Genomic DNA, 22,197 nt, shown 5'->3' on the forward strand with positions numbered 1-22,197 from the left:
ATACCTTATTATATAAAAAGAACCCCCCCCCCACACACAGTCACAATGAGCAATTCTATATCATTTGTTGCATTTTCTTATTTTTAATTTTTGTCAAAAGAAAAATAAAAGATGTTGCCTAATTGGAAACGTGACTTTCTATTATTAAAATTGTGGGAGTCCATTTTAATGTGTTTATCTCGCTGCTAGTCTATAATTTCTATTTCAGCGTGGAAATTTGTTTGTATGCCTGTGACAGGTTAATGCAGTTTAAACATGCATTTTTCTTTCGTTGGTTGAATAGTTAAATCGTTACTCAAAGGATTTTAAGTTTCAATTTCAACCATGAGAGGATTCTTTGCTGTTTCAAGGTTAGAACTGTTTCTGGTTCGAAATGCTATTAATTAATGGCTACGTAGTGGATCTATTTAGGGAATTGGTACCGACTCCGGATTACAGTGGAACTGTTAAATGAGAAAACTTTTTTTTTGATGCAGACTTGGGGATATTTTAAATTCGGTCTGAGAGCGGCGGACAGAAATGAAATGTAATTCCAGCCCGCTTAACTAACAATCGCAATTATGAATCGAAAGACAGATCAGGTATTAGCATTTTTTTTTTCCTTAAAAAAAAAGTTTCGCGGACTCCGCCGGACACCCAGCTGGCGGAGGACCAGCGGGCGGGGAGGGGGGGTTGGGGGGGCGCGAAGCCGGCAGGCTGCCCAGAAGTTACGATCGGGGAGTTTTCTCTTTATTAAAATTACCTGGCTCACCAGCAGAGGCAAGAAAGCGAAGACAAGATAATTTCTTAGGCTGTTAAAAATGACTTAGCCCGGTGGGCCCCGCGTTCCGAGGGGGTGTCCTGCGGGCCGGGGCGGGTCCCGCCGCCCCCGCGGGCTCCGGTGCGTCAGGGGCGCGTCAGGCGGGGCGGGCTCCGCGCGGGCGGCGGCGGCGGCGCCGGGCGGCGGGCGGCGCGCACCGGGCCTCCTGCTTCTCGCTCCGAGGCTGCGGGACGGACGCTCCCGAGAACTCTCTCGCCCGCGGCCGGCCGCGCTCGGACGGCGCTTGCCGGCGGCCCGGCGGTGCCAGCATGTCGGCCGCCGTGGCGTGCCTGGACTACTTCGCCGCTGAGTGCTTGGTGTCCATGTCCGCGGGCGCCGTGGTTCACCGCCGCCCGCCGGACCCCGAGGGCGCGGGCGGAGCCGCAGGCTCGGAGGTGGGTGCGGCGCCGCCGGAGTCCGCTCTGCCGGGCCCGGGGCCACCGGGACCCGCGTCGGTCCCCCCGCTCCCCCAGGTCCCCGCCCCCAGCCCCGGCGCGGGCGGCGCCGCGCCCCACCTGCTGGCTGCAAGCGTCTTGGCTGACTTGCGCGGCGGCTCTGGGGAGGGCTTCGGGGAGAACTCGGGGGAAGCTCTGCGCGCCTCGTCCGGCTCCTGCGACCCGACCCGGTGCTCCGGCCCGACCCTGGGCTCAGAGCCGACCCCGGCCTCCAGCGCGGCCGAGGTCTCCGGACCCGCGCACTCCTCCGGCGCGCTCGCGGTCCCCGGCGCTCCTGCCGTCTCCGGAGCGCCTGCCGCCCCCGGGGCGGTCCCCGGCGTGGCCCCTGGGGCGGGCCCCGCCCCCGCCACAGGTCCAGTCCCTCGTCGGAGGCCGGTTACACCTGCAGCGAAGCGCCATCGCTGCCCCTTTCCGGGCTGCAACAAAGCCTATTACAAGTCGTCGCATCTGAAGTCCCACCAGCGCACCCACACGGGTGAGCGCCCTTTCTCCTGCGACTGGCTCGACTGCGACAAGAAGTTCACGCGCTCCGACGAGCTGGCCCGCCACTACAGGACGCACACGGGCGAGAAGCGCTTCTCCTGCCCCCTCTGTCCCAAGCAGTTCTCCCGGAGTGACCATCTGACCAAGCATGCTCGCCGCCACCCAGCCTATCATCCTGACATGATCGAGTACCGCGGGCGTCGTCGCACTCCCCGAGTCGACCCCCAACCCACCAGCCTGGTGGACAGCTCCGCCTCCATCCCCGGCCAGGAGCCCAGCCTCACCACCTGCCTGTCTGACAGTCATTGCTGTTAGTCATCCCCACAAGGACGATCGCCCAGACCGTTGTCCCTGCCTTTTCCTTGCCCAACCCTCTCTCCCAGAGTCATTAGACCAAGGCACAGACTGGTTCCTCTGCTCGGAGGATGGGTCCAGGGAGGCACGTTGGACCCTGGGGAGGGACTGGGGGCCCGAAAATAGCAGGAATTCTTACAACACGTATATCAACCTAAAGGGGAGAGGGTTGCCTCAAGACAGCCCCCAGGAACTGGTGAAAAAGGGATGAACCCCCGTACTCTCCAGAGTCCTGAAGATTCTCCCCTGGAACCAGAGATGTGAAACTGGAATTCTCAGGTGCCTGAGGAGCTCCCAGTCTCAAAGGACTCTAGTGTCTTATCCACCCGCCAGGGCGGACCTTGGAGAGGGTTTCAGGGGTGGCAGTCTTGGAAATGTCCAGGACTGGAATGGTGAGAGGCCTTTGGAAACAGAAATGATTTCTATTTCTGTAAATAGCAATGTTTACTAATTTATTTTTAGTATCTTTTAAACAGGGATCCCAGGTTGATGGGAGGTTGATGTCCTCCACTCCCCAATTGCCCCAGCTACCTCTGGTAGGAGAGGCCATGTAAGAGTCCATGTGAATGTATGGCTGGGAGATGCTTCTTGGTGTCTGGGGAGTGTTGCGAGTCTGTTTGCAGGTCCTGTTGCATGGTGTGGAACCCTGCACTTGCGCCGTAGCCTTTCTTCTCATTTGGATTCCTACTTGGGGAGGGCAACTTCCTGGCTCACTCTCACAGTGAGATTGGTTGAAAATTTTGGAAACAACCATGAAAGTACCAGAAATAAGAGAGTGGTCCAGGCTAGTTACCCTTTTAGCCAGAGGGCACACCCAAGTGACTTTGGGTGAGATAGGTCCAAAACAAGACCTTTCAGGATCATTGTTAATATTCAGGGAAATAGGGGCGTGTGGTTCCAGCTGCCCAGTCCAAGTAATCTCAGGTGTGGTAGATTCTGTTCATTTCTTAGTGGCTAACAAGGGGTTTATTTCCCTTGGGATCTGTGCATTTTTGTTTTTGCAGTAAATGAGTTGACGGTTTGGGGAGGGGAAGATGAGAGTGGCTTTCTCCAAAGATCTGGCTGCCCTGGACTTGGACTTGGGGAAGGAACAGTAAGGTGAAAATTGTTATCAAATAGGAGGACCCTTCTCCCTTGACCTTGAAGTCCCTCCAAGTTATACCCTCAGGACCCTTCTGCCCCAATGCAGGAATCAAGCATCAGCAGTATTTATTTTTTCTATATGTGTCTCTGCTGCTATGAACAAAGTTGTCGGTCACTCTGCTTATGTACATGTGAATGTGTGTACATGTGACCTTTTTACTAGAGATGGGGCTGAAAGGAATTTCCTGCTCTGGTAAGGCCCCGGCGCCCCGCTCCTGAATATCTCGTGGAGGGTGCCATAATCTCAAAGGACCATAACAGGCATCTAGTTAAATAAACCGCTTTCCCCTGTTTTGCAGATGAAGACACTGAAGCCTAGATAAGTTCAAAGTCTCATGCTGAGTTGCTGGCAAAAGCCATGAATAGAATTTAGGTATCTGGCCTTCTAAGTGGCTCTTTCCCTCAGGCTTGGTTACCCCACCTCATCTCTCTCTGGGCCCTTAATCAAAGGACACCACTCTCCCTTCCTGCTACCAGTATCCCCTCCCTTCCCATTCCCTGTCACTTCTAGGTTGCTTCAAATGTCCAGTCCCTGCTGAACACTATGCCTGTTGTGCTTAGCTTAAAAGCCCCTTTCTTAGCCGGTTGAGTCCATTCCCTCCTTCACACCATGTGGATTTAGAGTGGGAATGTCTCTTTGGCATTTGGGGAGAGATTTTATCTTTTGACCTGGTGGATTAATTTTCACTGCCAATTCTATTCTTCTCTGGTCCTGGGCATTCTGTTTTCCTTGAGAGAGTGAGTGATGCAAAGTTGACATTGGGTCTCTACTAAGTGAGGGAAATGTCCATAAGAAGGACCCAAACTGTATGCCCTGTGACTTTGAAGAAGTCAGTGTTTCCTGGTGCAGACTAAACATGGAGGGTGGGGCTCTCTTTGAGCTACATATGGGAAGAGGAGGCCCCCAATTGTGGAGGTGGGTTTTGGTTGGGGGAAGAGTCCTCCCTTTGCTCTGTTTGTCTCCTCAGCTGAGACTGGATAGGAAGGGCACTCCAGGCCCCCTTGAAGACTGTCATTTCCCCTTTGTCTCCTTCAGTAGAAGATCTGCCATTGGGTAGGTGAACAATGAAGTTAATAGGAGAAAGACTCCCACTGACTGTTCTGGAATTGGGCTCAAGAAAGCTTGGCTTTTCCAACCACCCTTTGATAAATAACTTTTGATTCTCAAGCTCCCAAGCAGTGTCCTTATTTGGGTTCTTCGACCTTGGGGACTTTGGGGATGGCTTCTGACAATCTAAGTGTGGCATGTCTTCCAATGACCTCTCCTAGGACTTGGAATGGTGGGGAGGGAGACACTCAAAACACTTAGAGTAGCTAGATAATGGAGGCAAGATTTGTAGGCTAGTCCTTCTTAGTCTTGGTTATTACTACCCTTTTCACTCCAGCAACCAACAGCTCTTGAAGAGCAGTCATTGATGAAATGTCTTGGAAGGGGCTTCCTAGTTTTATTGGTATTTATTTTGCTTCTTTTTGTTAAACAGATGGAGGTCAATTACTGAATGAGTCTGGGGATTGGTTGGGGTCAGCCTGAACCTCTGGGCCCTTCCCCACCTCTGCCATCCTGAGTTCTGATGTAGGAATGACCTAGTAACAGAATCTACTGATAGGACTTTTTCTGAATTCTGGGTTGGAAGCTGGAATGTGACACGCATTCACACACACACATCTGGGTGTGAGGGAAATGGATCCCCAAGCTCCACTGGGAAGGTGTGAAGAGTACAGGCCAACCGTGGGGACAAGAATCTGTCACTTGTTCCTATTTTCCTGTTCTTCTCCAAGTAGGGAACCATACTGGGATACCACTCTTGGCCCCTGTTTCTACCTCTTACTCACTTCTCCCCAAAGGAAGTTTGTGTTCTCTGATGGAGACACAGGGAAGAGGGTCATTTTACACACACGCGCCCACACACACATACACACACACGCTCTAAGTTCTTTCTTTTGTACCTCTTTGACTGCAATGTGTATGCAATCCATTCAGATCCAGCTTTCACCTAATAAGTACACCTGCTGAGGCCCAGGCCTGCCTTCCAGAGGCAGGTCTGAAGAGCACCTCTCTCTGTCTCCACTTTTGGAGCAGCCATGGCCCTTGCAGCTCTCTAGGTAAGTGTTTCCTTTGTATATTCTCCTTTGGGAGGGTAATCCCAACATCAGGAATTGGGAGGGGTGGGGGAGAGATATTGTGTTAGAAAGCCCAATTCTGGCCATAGTTACAGCTTCATCAACAAAATACTGATATGTTCATCCTCATTAGTCTGATTCCTATAGCTATTACTCAGTTGTTTGAGAACTTAGCTAGGAAAGGGATATGATTGATTTTCTTCCTTAAGCCCCAACACATGCAAATATACATTGAGAAGTATCTTGAGAAATAGCACTCTAACTGGAATTAGGGAACCAAAATAAGATGTGCAGAGATGGGACATCTTGTGTGCCAGGGCATAGGGCTTTAGCACTTTCGTGATCTTGGACTCTTCAGTTATTTGGCCTTTTTGAGTCCTAGCAGCATATAGTAACTAGCTTCCATACACAAGCTACCTTTTTAGAGGGACTGGACATATGACTCTGTAAAAGTGGGCTGCACAGGCCATTATGGCTGATCTTGATTCACATAGATATAGTTGAGACAGGCTTTCTGCAGAAGGAAAAAGCACTATTGAGTGGAACAATTTGTGCCTTTATTGTCAGCCATGATTGTAGATAAGGACTTTAAGGTAGAATGGCATAAGTTCCGTGTGAACTTCAAAACATAAGTTTAGGAGATTCTAGTCCTTAAACTGTGCTGGGGATTAGCAGGTGGCATTAGATCAATTGCACCCAATTTGGTTCCCTTTTGTCTTGATTTGAATTGCATCCAGAGAAAGGTCTATGGGAGGGGTCAAGGTCTTTCTTTCATGAGGGGTATCCATAGGCACCTTCTATTTATGTCCCAAGCTGGTGCCAGATATGTTGACTATATAAGCCCTGACAGTGAAATTTCAGGGACTCAGTCTGTGTTCAGTCACAGAGTAATGGTGATTTTTAATCATGAAAATAAAAAGAGGATGCAAATGTTTGTGATATATGGGTTTGGGGTAGAGAGAAGCAATGCCATTATAACCCCAAAGAATAGGAAGCATATTTTGAAAGGGTATGCCTGGATTCTTCTTTCCCTAGGGGTCAAGTTTTCTGAGGAAATAAAGTAGGAATCATATTTGTTTCAAATATATATTTAGATCTTGAAGTCAAAATGGAAGCACTGGGAGGGTGAAAAATGAATAAAGACAGGTCAGTTGAACTGGAGGAAGGGAAGGATTTCTTTAGGAGAAAGGTTGTGTTCTGAGAGGATAGAATTGACAATACAAATGGAAAATAAAAAAGAAGCCCACCAATATTAAAGATGAGACTATGAAAGAGAGTGGTAGTTTAGTCATTACTAGGTTAGAGGATGTGATTGGAACCCAATGAGATATAATAGAAGAATGCAAGCTCTCAGAGAGAAAACAAAAATGCCTACTTCTGCAAGGGATCTCAGATCCAAGAGAATATTGAGAGGTACCTACCTGAATCTGTAGGTAAACCATTAGAAAATCACCCTTTTAACACTGAGATAGGTTGGATACAGAATATGGAGACACTATTTTCAACATTTTTGTTTAGTCTCAGGTGTCTCACCACTGAATGGGATAGGAATACAAATATGGCTTGGAGAATGTACAGAGTTAGGTCTCAAGGGAAAGCATAGGATGGATGAAACACATGTAATATATCAAAGTAGTTAAGTTAATAGAAATCAGGAAGACATAAGCATGATCATCTCATTTGGTTCCAAAGTAAGTATTTGTTAAAACTTACCAATTTGAGTTTTAATTTGTGATTTAATTCGAAAAAACCTTGGCAAACTAGTAACAAAGAAGATAGTTTCTTAAATTGATAAAAGAGTATACATCAAAAGCCTCCAGTAAACATCAAACTTAACGTTGAAAGATTGCAGGCATTCTTATGGACTCTGTAGTAAAATAGACAGTCTTAAAAAACTCCAGGCAGCTAATCACATGAAAATACAACAAAAATATAACCAAAAACTCATGCATTGGAAAATGTGAATGCAGATTTCTACATGACTAAGATAACAGGAGCAATTACAAAATTTATGTCTGAATGAAAACCAAAAGCACTACATAGCAAAGCTTTGGTGATGCAAGAAAACAACTGGGGGAAGAAATGCAATTTATAGTCTTAAGTTGTTTATTTTAAAAAATGTTAATATTTATTTATTTTTGAGAGAGAGAGCACTAGCAGGGGAGGGGCAAAGAGAGAGGAAGACACAAAGTCCAAAGCAGACTCCAGGCTCTGAAATGTTATAATTTTAAAATTCTGCTCATGTGTTACTATGATTTTACATCTTTTTTTTATTCCTGATAACTTTTTTTGTGGCTTCTCTCTTTTTTCTCAGTCATATTTTTAAAATCTATTTTTATTAGTTTTTTTTTAATTTTTTTTTCAACGTTTATTTATTTATTTTTTTGGGACAGAGAGAGACAGAGCATGAACGGGGGAGGGGCAGAGAGAGAGGGAGACACAGAATTGGAAACAGGCTCCAGGCTCTGAGCCATCAGCCCAGAGCCTGAGGCGGGGCTCGAACTCACGGACCGCGAGATCGTGACCTGGCTGAAGTCGGACGCTTAACCGACTGCGCCACCCAGGCGCCCCTAGTTGTTGTTGTTTTTTTTTTTTTTTTTTTTTTTAAGTACTCTACTCAATTTTTTGAGACCCAACGTGGGACTCAAACTCATGAGCCATGAGATCATGACCTGAGCCGAAGTCAGATGCTCAACTGACTGAGCCACCCAGGCACCCCTTAAATTGTTTATTAAAAACAAAAACAAAAACAAAAAAAAGGATTGAAAGTGAACGAACTGAGCTTTCATCTCCAAAAAAAAGGAAAACAAACCAAAAGAAAGTAGAAAAAGACATTACCACAGACCGTGCATTCTCAATGGGAAAGATCACTGCCCCCAAGGTAGCAAAAATTGGTTCTTGAGAGGTCAAAATACACTTACTATTACAATTCAGTGTGGCCTTTCAAAAGGTCATACAACATAAACAGATATACGTTATATGGGTGGTTTAGGATTTGGGGAGGAGGTGATGATTACAGAAAAAAATGTTTTGAAAGCCTCCTAGAAGGGTCATAATGAAAAAAGGTTGAAAGACACTGCCATACATAAAAGCAGAACTTAATGAAACAGAATAAAAAATTGAGTAGAGTACTTAAAAAAAAACTAATAAAACCAGATTTAAGAAATATGATTGAGAAAAAAAGAGAGAAGCCACAAAAAAAGTTATCAGGAATAAAAAAAAGATGTAAAATCATAGTAACGCATGAGCAGAATTTTAAAATTATAACAGAATAATACAAACAACTTTGTATCAGTAGAGTTGAAAATTATGGGTAATGTTATAGGAAAACAGAAAATTTTAAGATAGTCTAAGAAAATGTAGAAAATCTGAAATTAAAATGGCAATCAGAGTTGTGTTCCCTAAAATGGCATTAGGTCTAGGTGGTTATATAGGCAAATTCTTTAAATTTTTAAGAAACAAATAATTTCCATTTTTTAAAATTGTTACAAATCATAGAAAGAGATAGAAAATTATCTAATTTACTTTATGTTATATAATTAAGCTAACTGTAGTACCAAAACAAGACAAATAAAAGACAAACAACAACAACAACAACAACAAAAAGCTTTTATCTATAAAGATGGGTGCAAAAATCCTGAGTAAAATATTAGAAATTCTAACTCAGTAGTGAATGAAAAAATAATGCATTACGATCATTGAAATTTATTGAAAACTGCGATATTAATTCAATAGTAGAGATTTGTCAGTGTAATTCACTTCACTAATTGAAAAAAGGAGAAAAATCAATGCCTTTCTTATATGCCAGCAATCATCGATCAGAAAATGTAATAGACGAAGTGATATCGTATACAGCAGCAATTAATAACAAAGAGCCTTTATAGGCAAGACTATAAAACTTTTACTGAATGACATAAAAGAAAATATAGCTAAGTGGAGATAAATAATGTATCTGTGGTGGTAAAACTCAATACTATGAAGATGTCAGTCTTTTCCTCAAATGTATATACTTAATGCAACTCCAATCAACCCCCCCCCAAAAAAAGGATTTTATTTTTTATTTTTTTAATTTTTTTTTTAATGTTTATTTACTTTTGAGAGAGACAGAGACAGAATGCGAGTGGGTTAGGGGCAGAGAGAGAGGGAGACACAGAAGCAGAAGCAGGCTCCAGGCTCTGAGCTGTCAGCACAGAGCCCGATGTGGGGCTCGAACTCACAAACCGTGAGATCGTGACCTGAGCCGAAGTCGGACGCTCAACCGACTGAGCCACCCAGGCGCCCCCCAAAAAAGGATTTTAAATGAAACTTTTTCAAGGAGATATTACAGTAGATTGTGGGGGGAAAGGAAGAATAATTGCTTTACAGATATCAAAATATTACAAAGGTGTGGTCGTTAAACAGTGTGGTATAGTGCAGGAATAAGACAAATGGAATTGCATGAAGAACTCAGAAATCGATCTGTGAATAGAGAAGAATTTGGTATATGAGAGAGATGCCATTTCACATTAGTGGAGAAAAGACAGATTAGTCTCAAGGCATTAGTCTCAAATGCTATTGAGATAGTTGGCTCTTCGTGACAAAACAAAATAACAAAACACAACATTATTTTCTGTCTCAGATCTTTCAGAAAAATAAATTTCAGATGGTAAAGACCTAAACATTTTTAAGCAATAAAAAGTTATTAGCAAGAAAAAAAAAACGAACCTGGAAAGTATCATATTGGTTGAGGAAGCCTTTCTTATTAGGACGCAAAATTTTTTTAAATTAAAAAAAAAAGACTTAACTGCTTCAGAATTCTAAGACATTTTATATCTGAAAGTCTACGCAAAGTTAAATATCAAGCTACACTCTGAAAAAAAAATTAACAGGCACAGGATTAATATCCAGAATATATAAAGGACCAAAAACATGAGCGATAAGGACCCAAAAAAGTAGTCAAAAGATAGTAAGCAATTTAACGAAAGAACCAGGACTGAGAGATAGTCAGTGGGTCTTTAGCCTTATGTATATAATGCCTTTGCTCTTTAAAAATTTTTTGTTTATATATATTTATTTTCAGAGAGAGAACACAAGCAGGGAGGGGCAGAGACAGAGGGAGAGAAAAAGAATCCCAAGCAGGCTCCACACTGTCAGCACAGAACTCGACACAGGGCTCCATCTCACGAACCCACGAGATCATGACCTGAGCTGAGATGGAAGAGTCAGATGCTTAACTGACTGAGCCACCCAGGTGCCCCACTTTTGCTTTTTTAAAAGGAGAATATCTTCACATATTACTTGCATAAGTTAAAACATTAAAAAATATATTTTCAACGTTTATTTATTTTTGGGACAGAGAGAGACAGAGCATGAACGGGGGAGGGGCAGAGAGAGAGGGAGACACAGAATCGGAAACAGGCTCCAGGCTCCGAGCCATCAGCCCAGAGCCCGACGCGGGGCTCGAACTCACGGACCGCGAGATCGTGACCTGGCTGAAGTCGGACGCTTAACCGACTGCGCCACCCAGGCGCCCCTAAAAAATATATTTTCTAGGAGGGGAAAATACTATTGGTTAGAAAAGAAAAGCAGATGGTAGGGTAGGAGATGATACACCAGACAAATGTTAATAAAAGTAAGCAGGTGTGACAAAATATCAGAGTCAAAACAAAAATCAAAGTACAAAACATTAGTGGGGCAAAGATAGATTATTTTCCATGGAGAGAAAGTATAGTACACTAAGAATCTGATGCAATCAAGAACCATTTGGCCCATATATTAGGGGGTCAGCTCAGGAGCTCTAGTGCCCATTCCAGGACTTGGACAGGGTTTCCCTGGCCGCCTCCCCCATCCCTCAGTAGGAATTCGGACACTCATTCCCGTTTTCTAAGCTCATCGCCAGGAGAGGGGGGCAATGCCAACAAAGGTTAAATCACACAGGAACCAAGCCCCCAAATTCCCTCAAGAAAATCCCCTCCAACGCCAAAGCACTTCTTTCTCCTCCTTCAGAATACTCTTTGTCCCTCTATTTTGCACAATAGCTCGTGATGATCCAGAGCTTGACCTAGAATTCTAGTTCCCCTTTCAAAATACTCTAGTTTAGTAAAGGGGAAGAAAATAAAAACAATATAGAAATGTGCCAACACTTACAGATGGTAGCTAACTGTATCTGTAGCTAACTGCACCTTATTAACCAGCTCCCACTTCTGTTAATGATAGAGGAAAAATTGAAATGTGTCACACTCTCTCAGGGCTGCCTCCTTCCAAGGGCTTTATCCCTCCTTCCTACCCTGGTTTCTGAACGCTGGGAGCTTATGTGTTTCTCTGAGGGCAGAAAGGGAGGCAGTCTCAGAGCTGTATGCTGTGCTGTTCTCTGGTCCTCACTCATTTTCCATGATGTGTGGCTGTTCTGGGGATGCCTAGGCATATAGTGCTTGTGCCCAATGGGTTGCAACAGGTCCTGTCTGGTTCTTTTGGCTGCCTTTCTTATACTCACTGCTGGAGCCTGTGTTCCTGCTATAGCCTCTCATTGTGAGGTCTCTGTAGAATGAGACTTTCTCATCCCAAATACAGACCTCATTTGGACCTTGGGTTCTCTCAGCATTTCTGGACCCTCTTACCAAGGCATGGAAAACATTCTGGTTCCCCTCTATACCATACCAAGGCCACAGGGAACTGGAATGCAGACACAAGTCCATCTGCCTAGACACCTCTCAGCCATTTGGAATTACTTCTTGAATGGCACTTTGTTGCCACAACACCATGCTGAACATGGAATGGAAGTGAAGGACCAGCCCAGAAATTTCAGATTCTACTCAACTTATCTGGGTTTCCTGATGTTGTGTCCATCTTCCCCACTCTGGGCGAAGGCCTAAGGAATAAAGGGGCTGATGGATTCTTTCTAAGGGATCTAAGCACCAAGTAAGCCTAGTCTCAACTCCTCTGATCTTCCCTCTATCCTTGGCTCTTCCAACCGAAAGAACGCTTCACTTCCACCCTCAGTAGATGGCAACTTTCCACCATCATACTCCAACTTTACCTATTGATTATAGCAAAGTTTTTTGTCCAGGCCACATGCTTTCCTCTTAATAGTTGAGAATGTTTAGAATTCAGAACTTCCTTTACTTTCCCAACAAAGTTTTTAAGACTATTATTTAGCTATAGGCTTCAAGAGCTGAACTAGAATCATTATTTACCTTTGCATTCCTGCTATACCAATCATGATGTTCTCTGAGGCAAATGGATGCCTCTGGGTAAAAAGAGAAAGGTTACATGGAAGAAAATAAGCGGGGAAAATTACATTAATATTTTTCAAAACGTCTCCCTCACACCAATTTTTAGTCTGGCTAATGATTAAGTTATTACTTCTGAAGGTGGAGCTAAGAACAGGGTTCCCCACCACCACCACCTAACTGGGTCCTAACAGGAGAACATATTTACCGAGTATAAATAAAACAAAGGTAAATTTAGTCAGTCTTCTGCAGATCCATAGAATCAGTAAAAACTCAAGGGAAAGGAAGGATTACAGTTATTATTGCTCTGAGCAGAGTATGTATGGCACAAGCAAATGGCAGAGAGGGTATCAGCAGTATCCTGTCACCCTGCTGGTCCCCAAGGAGTTCTAGGTCCACTCATCAGTCAAGAGAGGGAAGGCAACTTGGTCAGTGGGTTCCAGCAGGGGTCAGCAATGGATTGGACTGGAGTGCATCTAGCAGCCCCAAAGGCGGTGCTAGAAGCTTTCCTTCTGGGGCTACGTGTACTCATGGCTTTTACCTAAAAGAATCAGGCTTTCATGGGCCAAGACTACATTTCAACAAATATTTATTGAGCATTTACAATGTGTCAGGCACTGTTACAGGCACTTAGGATATATATGTGGAAAAAAAAAGATCTGTGCCATATGATTTTATATTCTAGCAGAAGGGATATAGAAAATAAACAAGTAAGTTATATAGTATGTTAGGTAAAAATGCCATAAAGATATGGAATTAATAAAAAGTAGAACAGCCTAAGTAGGATCAGGAGTGTTGGGTAGGAGTAGGGATTAGACTGAGGTAATAAATAGGGTGATCTGGGTAGGCTTCATTGTGCAAATAAGATGAGCAAAGACTTGAAGAAGGTGAGAAAATTAGCCAAGAGATATCTCAGGGGGGAAAGTATCCAGGCAGAGGTTACAGTGAAAGAAATAACTGTAGGGGATGAGATAATAAAAAACAAAAACAAAAAAACCCAACAACAACAGAAGGGAGACCAACATTGTAGGAGCAGATTATGATCAGAAGAAAGAGAGGATGCCAATCAAATGGACCTTATCCGCGCTTGTAATGACTCTGGCTTTTTCTCTGGGAGAAATGGAGAGCCACTGAGGATTTTGAGCAGAAGTATATGATCTACCTTGGGTTTAAAGGGATCATTCTGACTGCTATGTTAGAGGGATTTTAAACAAGGAGATATGTTGGGAGACAATGAATTAATCTAGGTAAGAGATGATAGTGGCTTAGAGAAAGTGGTCAGATTCTGACATTAAAAAAATATTTTTAATGTATTTTAAGTAATCTCTGCACTCAACTTTGGGCTCAAACTCACAACCCTGAGATCAGGAGTCACATGCTCTTTCAAATGAGCCAAGCAGGTGCCCCAGATTCTGACATTTTTAAAAAGAAAAGCCAATAGACTTTCCTAAAGGATTTGCTATGGGGAGTGAGAGAATGAGAAAGATCAGAGTGACACAGAGTTCTTTGACCTGAGCAGTTGGGTGGATGGAGTTGCCATCAATTGAGACGAGGAAGGCTAGAAATGCAGGCAGGTTTGTAGGGAAAGAACAAGTGCTCAGTTTTGGACATGTTGACTTTGAGTATGTTAAACATCCCAGTGGAAATTTTGAATAAGCAAAGAAATAAGTCTGGAGTTTGAGAGGAAGGTCTGGGCTAGAGATAAAACCTTGCGATTAACAGCATATTTAAAGCTCTCAATCTGCATCAGATCAACAAGAGAGTGAGCATAGAGGGAGAAGAGAAGAAGGGCTAAAACTAATCCCTGGAGCACTCCAACATGAACAACTGAGGGACCTGAGGAGGAAGCAAAACAGGAGCCTGAGAAGGTGTGACCAGAGAAGTAGGAAGAAAGCCAAGAGCATGATGTCCTAGAAGCCTAGTAAAGAAAGTGTCCAGAAAGGGAGTGGTCCACTTTTTCAGATGTTCAGGCTATTTTCAAGCAGGATGAGAGCTGGGGAGCTGACCATGTTGATAAGAGCCGTTGAGGTAGATAGGTAGGAGTAAATGCCAGACCGCAATAGGTTTAGGAAAAGCAGGAGGAAAGAACCTGGAGACCATGATTATAAGGCACTATTTCGAGACATTTTCCTGCAAATGAGAGCAAAGAAATGGAGTGAAAATGATTAGGAAAAATGGGGTCAAGAGAAGTGATTGTTTTTTTTTAAATGAGGAAAAACAGCCTGTTTATATGCTAAATGAAAATGATCCAAGAGGGAGTTAAAAGTTGCTACTGTAAGACAGAGATGAAGAGCATTGCAAGAGTGATATTCTTGAGGAGGCAAGGGCAATGGGATATAGTGCACAAGTAGAGGGATTAATTTTAGCTAGGAGCATAGATATTTCATCTTTGAAGCAGTTGGAGATTCAGATCTCCTCCCTATTAAATCCTGCTCCCCATTATAATGGTTCCTTAGTTACTCAATTATCACTACAAAGTCTATAATGGGGCATTTGCTTCCCTGATGAATTTCCAGGTTGGACAGTAAAAGGAAAAGCTCCATCATGAGCTTTGAGGTATTAATTCTGAGTTTGAAATCATATATACCTTTTTCCTTAGATTGTTAATATTTCATCATTTCTCTTCCCAGTGCCATTTTTAAGGATGAGTGGGACATTTTGATCTTCTTTGTAACTAGAATGACTGAGACAGAGTCTTTTAATCCATGTTGGTGACATGTTGGCCATTAGCTGTAGTAATGTCCTTGTAACAGGCAATCTTGCCTTGTTGCCCAGGAGGCCCCGAACAGGTATTCAATCCTAGTTAGAAGACCACTGTGATTGTGTTGAGAGTCTGATTCATCCTGATATAGTTCCTGTGGTATAGAGGTAGTTTTTGTTCTGGAGTCCTAGAAAATAGACATACCTTCCCATCTTCCCAAGTATTTGCAAAACACTCTCCTCAGGCAGCCATCAGCTTAATGGGTTTGGGGTCATAGACAATGTCAACAGTGATATTCCCCTGGATTATTTATGAAATTTCCCCTTTCCCCTCACTGTGTGTGTTTTCAGGCTAGTATTAAAGGGTCTCAGCATTCATTCTTTATACTTTGATGGAGACATAAGGCACTTTATTGACTAGGGAGTGGAGGGTCAACCATTCTGTTATTGTCCAGAATACCACGCTCGGTTTAACAAAAACTGAAAGTTGCTTTTTTCCAGGGTTGTAATTAGGTACTGTCAGTGGCAACATGCACATCTAGAGGTTCAGAGACCGCTTTCCTTTTTAAGACTCCGTGTTCTTCCAGAGTTATAGGAAGCAACACCTAACAAGGAGGCCTCAAGGGACAAAAGCCAGTCAGGGAGCCCCAAGATAGAAGACTGATGGGTGACTAAGTAGATAAGCTGTAGTAAGACACTGGTAACTTGACAAGTTTACAAGGCAGTGAGTCGTCTTCTTGGAAAAAGCTACCTTCAGGGGAAAATCCATGTGACAACAGGCATTTAATGCTCACAAGCGAGAAAAGGCACTGAGATTCTGGAGCTTGGATTATCTGCAAATACCTCTGAATGGGCGCTAGAGAAGGGCATCACTGATACAATCGTGAAAGAAAATTCTGAGGGAGAAGGGAACACCAGGGTAAAGTCTTGCCATTCCACAAAGTGGTACAAGTCAGGCGGATTCAAGCAACTATATAGTTAAGTGTGGGCTTAGAGCGTGCTGCTGAGCATCACAAGTAAATGGAATGCTGCTTGTTGGAGTAGACAGAGATCCAAAGGAAAGCATTGACCATATTAATGGCAGCAAATAATTGTGGTAGGTGTTATATCTGAGCCAAGCTAAATACCCATGCAACAATTTCTATGAGTCACCTGTGGCCAATCTTTTTAAGAAAATTAAGAGATAAGAGGTAGGAAAATGACCTCTAATAAAGGCTATCAGGCATAGCCGATGAATTTTTCTTTAAAGCTACAAGGCACCAGACATCGCCATGTCCTTTAAGGTCCCAGAAAAAAACATGGCACATTCAAATTGGGTCAATAGAAGAGAATTTAATAAAGGTACTATCTTTAAAGGTGTGAGTAGAGGTTGAGAAAGGGATAATTCAGTATTCTGGAGCTAGGAACTTGGGGTGCCATTACCATTTCTAGAGTTGAAGGAGTGAGGAGAGGAACTTACCAGAACCTGAAAAGAGAGAGAGCTGTATGGAGAGGTCACCGGACAGATGCAGTGTTCTTCAGTTAAGGGATAAAGCCAGCTTGTACAAAGCCGCTAGGTAGGAATCAAGAAAAAATTACCCAGATCGCACTCTCCTCCCTCCCACAGATTTTTTTCTTACTTGCTCCCTATTGGTTAAACTCAACTGGAAGCCAGAGGACAAGATAATATTTTGACTGGGTCAGACTTCTGAGAAAGAAAAGCAGAGAAAAGTAGTGTATATATATGGAGGGATATCTATCAGACGCTATCTAACAAAATCTCAATAACTTTGGAGGGCTAGAGGAATACCAGTGGTCTTTTTTTCCCTTTAGATGACAGAACAAAATATCATCTCTCCACTCAAAATATGTCTCAGTGACATTACCCGAGAAGACCAGTAACTCTCATGTGGTTAGCATGGCTAATAAGATCAATTAAAAAAAAATCACCTATTACCAATTTACAATTTTAATCTTCTTTTATCCTTACTACAGGGCAAAAGCAATACGTTTCCATTGTAGAACATTTAGAAACAAACCAAAAAAAGAAAATAAAACTGTCTTGTAATCCCACAATTATTAATTGTGATAATCACTGCTAATATTATGGAATATATATTGTAAGTTTCTTGATCATACCTGACATATGTTTTTTAACTTTTTATTTGACATGATTTTAGACAAGTTGCAATACTTCACAAAATTGCCATCTAGCCTTCACAAGGACCGTCCAAATGTTAACCTTTTCACCACATTTGCTTTATTCATATCTTTCTCTCTTTTTTAATCTCTCTGCACACACACACACACACACACGCACGCACAATTTATATACACACATACATATCTCCTTTTTGTTGAATCATTTGATAGTCATCAATTTTAAAATTTTAGCAGAGGCAAGTTATGCCAATAACCTCTGAACCATCAATATCCCCAAGTGTAATTTTGAATCCTCAAAATTAAGAATAAGAGAATTATAATGATAATTGAGCCCGTATCAAAGAACTTTCATCAGATCCAAACAGATTTATCTAGAAATTAAGCACCCTTAGACCTTTGTAAGTACCTTGGGGTTTATTTGCAGTCTTGAGACAGGCTGTGAAGGATCCTGGGTGACAAATGCCCCACCATGCTTCTATTCAGGGGATGAGACTCTTTAAATTGGGCTAGCCTGAGCGATATCAGGTGGTCATCAGAGGGCTCAGAGAAAGACCTCGGAAAGTCACCTGTGAGGGGATGTCTGGAGGCATTGAGCCAGTTCATGGACAGCCAGACAAGAGATGTTCCATTCCAAGGATATTGTTGCTTGGCATTCCATCTCGTGGAGAAGTCAATTGTAGGTGTCCGATTGTAAATGCTTGGTATAGGAGTTAGAGAAATTAGTCATTCCTGCTAGGATATAAACAACCTCCCTCACAGTGGAATCACTAGGGAAAGAAGAGAAATTAAGGCCTTCTGTTACCTGTCAGGTGCTGATTTAAGTAGAATAATGTGTTGGGACTGGGTTAAATCTTTTTTCCGTCATAGCACATCCCCTTGAGAGTCGGCATAAAATAGAGCCAGATGCTAAAATGCCTTCCTAAATTGTTTTTCAGGGTTGAACCTATTCCCTTGAGGTGTACAGTTGAGAATATCAGATTGTCTGTGATTTTAAAAGCCAAACAGCAAGAGGCTTAGCAGCAGGGTCAAACCCCTGCAGAATGGCATTGAACTGGATATCAGTAGACAGGAGTCAAGATGGTCCAACTTGGGCTTATCAAGGAGCAGCACATGTCTATCTGATCCCACCTTTGGCCCTGTTTTAAGAGAGAAATTGCTTTATTTTCCTTATAAACCAACACTTACAGGTTTCAATTAATTTAGGAGACCGTCTCTTGGCCAAAAAGAGAAAGAGCCATTGTACCATAGTAATTCCTCACAGGGAGTACCTAGCAATATCCTGTAAGGGAGCTGGGAGTTCATACTCCAGGTTGAGTGTCTTCTCAGCCAAAGGAGCGCTAAGGGACCTGCCCTGTGCTCTGAGATCAGAAAGAAAAAATAGAGGAGAGAAGGTATGAGAGGGCTAACAAGGAAGAGAAGAAGCCAGGACCACTCTCCTTCACCAAGTTCTCAGTTCCCGGAAGGAACGGCATGCACGCGGATCCTCCAAATGCCTGTGAGCCCAAAAGTTAGCTGCAGAGGGTAGATGAGATTGGGGGTAACAGTTTGCTGGGACTGTCACAGCAGGACAAACATGTACCACATAAAAAGGTGTACCACATTAAAATCACATGTAAGATTTAAGTTGTAGGATGAACAGCAAGGAGTCAAAAGAGCCGAAAATGATTGTTCTAATGGATGAGTTGCTAAGAATCTACAGGAAAAGAAGTTTTAAAAGAACAATTACTAGCAGTCACTAGGGGAAATTTTCCATCTTATACGCAATCGTTGAGGTTCTTCTCTAAGGTAGTTACATTAGACATCCAGATACTTGTGTCCTCCCCCTCCTAAGACCCCTAGATTCTATCCATAGTCCTCTGTTTCTTTTTGCCCTCTTAGTACAGCAGCAGCTTTATCAAGGATCAAATGCACACCAACCAGCCTCATAACCTCCTTTTGAATCATTTTTCAAGTGGCACGCGGAGCCCTAAGTGTTCAGGAGGTAGTCTCAGCTTCTAACTCAATGAGGCCATTGTGGATCTCCTAACGGAAGCATTTCTTCCTTTGATATCAGCAGTTTTAAACAAGCAAAGCCCAAAGCACTGGAGGAGGGGGGAAAAAAACCTTGCAAGTGATATAAGAGTCCCATTCCAGTATTTACCCTGACCCGTGTATTCTGACTTTGGAAGAATCAGCCCCATATATACTACTGGTTCAGAACACATGCCCCATCAAGCATCCTGATCCTGCCAGTGTTGTCTCCCAGCTCACACCCAAACAGTCTTCAAAAGCCTTTCTATCCAGTACTTCTAGATGATATAGCACATGGTAAAAACAGTGGATCTCATGGGCATCATCAACCTTTTGCTCTTTTACGAAAGAGTGAATTTTTTGGTCCAAAACAAAATTATTTGAAATATCAGGTTAGTTAATGAACCCTAAGTTCAAAAATGAAGCTTATGGGAGAGAAAGAGCAGGCAAGGAAAACCAGTTCCCATCTGGAGTAAGTGTTTATTCCCAGGATGGGAAAAAGCAGTTCCATTCATGATTGAAGGGGTCAGTGTAACTCATCTGCCACCATTCACCTGAATGTGAGGGCTCAGGGATCATTGCTACTCAGATTAATAACTTGAGACAGAAAAAACTCTATGCTATTGAGCCAATATACAAACTCCAAATCTGCCACTATTTCACCTCGCTCATGAGCCCATGAAACAAGCTTTCAGTTTTGGGAGAGCCTGATTGACATCTACAGGACAGGTCATTTTATTTACCTGACAATTCAGCCTTCTCTGCAGTAGGAGCCTTTCAGTGAGCAGTCACAGGGAACACAGATATTCTTACACTCTGGGTTCATTTATTTATTCTCTAACATTCAGCTTCCCAGCAGAAACAAATGGCACACGAAAATTAAGACATTTCAAGGAGGTAAAGAGGGTTATTTACAAAGGTGTAGGCAGCATGCAGCAAAAAGGATAGAATAGTACCCTAGTGCTGTTACCATACCTAGACCTGAAAAGCAGACCTAAAAAGAAGACCCAGAAGGATAAAACCATATATAGAGGGCCACCTAGAGGAAAGATGTGACATTCATTTGAGATGACCCAATAGGGAGAGAGTCAAAGGAATATACAATCGGACTTCAATCTCCTTCCCTCTCATCCCTGCTGGCGTTCCTATTTACCAAACCCAATCAGAAGCCAGAGGACAAAGGATACAGAATAAACATGTCAGCCTCCCAGAGCAGAAGGCAAGAAATGGGCAGAGAGGTGGGGAAAAGTGAAGAATGAGTCTACAAGGGTACACAAGAGATAGTCAGCACACACTTCTTTAAGAATTATTTATCAAGTGTACCTACCACGTGCCAAACACTGTTCTAGATGTTGGGAACAGAGAAGTGAAAAAAGAGACAAAATCTTTTAACCTCGTGGAGCTTACATACATAAAATATATTGTATAGGATATATTCACAAGTAATAATGAGAAAATAAAGTAGTGAAGGGTTATAGAAAATATTGACTGAGGAAGGTTGTCACAATCTTAAATAAGATGCCAGAGAGGACTTCAGGGGAAACCTGAAGGAGGTCAGGAAGGGCGCCTGTACATAGCTGGGAAAAGGAAGCCATACATAGGGAATAGCATGTGGGAAGGCCCTGAGATGTGAGTATACCTGAAGTATTTGAGGAACAGAGGAGCTAGTGGGTGAGGTGGATTGAGCAAGAGGAACACTATTAGGAGATAATATCACAGAGATCAAGTTGTGGAAGAGATAAGGTGGAGGCCATACCATGTAAGGCTTCATAGGACATTGACAGAAATTTGGCTTTTACTCTGAATGAGACAGGAAATCATTGGAGGGTTTGAAGCACATTGACATGTGCTTACATTATCATTCTGGCTGCAGTGTTGCTATAGACTGACATGGAAAGGAGGACCAAGGTTAAGAGAAGGACACCAGCTAGGAGGATATTGCAATAATCCATTCAAGGGACAATGATGGCTTAAACTATGAAGGTAGCAGGGATAGTGAATGGTAAAGGTGACAGGATTTGCTGAAGGACTGGATGTAGATGTGAGAGAAAGAGAGAAGGTTGATGCCAAAGTTTTGGGGCTACCAGAAAAAAAGGAATTGCTATTTACCAAGATAGGAAGGACTTCAAGAAGTCTGAGTATGGTATATGTTGCACTGGGTGGATATTGGAGCCCAGTTTTGGACATGTCCTTTGATATCTGAGTGTGAAGGTGATAGGTGGATATGTAAGTCTGAATTTTAGGAGAGGGGGGAGATTTTTTTTTTCAATATATGAAATTTATTGTCAAATTGGTTTCCATACAACACCCAGTGCTCATCCCAAAAGGTGCCCTCCTCAATACCCATCACCCATCCTCCCCTCCCTCCCACCCCCCCCCCCCGAGGGGGGAGATTTTGATATGCATTTGACAGTAGGGTGCCAAGAAACCAAGGAGAGTTTGATTGGCTATGACTAGTGCTGCTGATAGTTTAAATAAGATTTGACCTAGGGGTACCTGGGTGGCTCAGTTGGTTAAGTGTCTGACTTTGGCTCAGGTCATGATCTGGCAGTGCGTGAGTTCAAGCCCCGCATCAGGCTCTGGGCTGACAGCTCAGGGCCTAGAGCCTACTTTGGATTCTGTGTCTCCTTCTCTCTCTGCCCCTCCCCCATTTGTGCTCTTGTCTCCCTCTCTCTCTCTCTCTCTCTCTCTCTCAAAATGAATAAATATGTTTAAAAAATTAGAGGCACCTGGGTGGCTCAGGCAGGGACATCCCAGAGCCTGCTTGGGATTCTGTCTCTCC

At 43.2% G+C, this 22,197-nt stretch overlaps 1 protein-coding gene across 1 annotated transcript; it reads left to right on the plus strand.

Annotated features, from left to right (window-relative positions):
- Positions 1-1,068: 1,068 nt before the first annotated feature.
- Positions 1,069-4,333, plus strand: KLF14 (KLF transcription factor 14). Its single transcript, XM_027075494.2, has one exon. It carries the CDS (start codon positions 1,069-1,071, stop codon positions 2,050-2,052), a length of 984 nt encoding a protein of 327 aa, XP_026931295.1. The 3' UTR covers positions 2,053-4,333.
- The last annotated feature ends 17,864 nt before the right edge of the window (positions 4,334-22,197 follow it).

The sequence above is a fragment of the Acinonyx jubatus genome, chromosome A2 (assembly GCF_027475565.1).
Source record: "Acinonyx jubatus isolate Ajub_Pintada_27869175 chromosome A2, VMU_Ajub_asm_v1.0, whole genome shotgun sequence".
Lineage (NCBI taxonomy): Eukaryota > Metazoa > Chordata > Mammalia > Carnivora > Felidae > Acinonyx > Acinonyx jubatus.

What these genes read in the sequence shown, in the direction of transcription:
- KLF14 (XM_027075494.2), top strand. Translation starts at nt 1,069, where the DNA reads ATGTCGGCCGCCGTGGCGTGCCTGGACTACTTCGCCGCTGAGTGCTTG.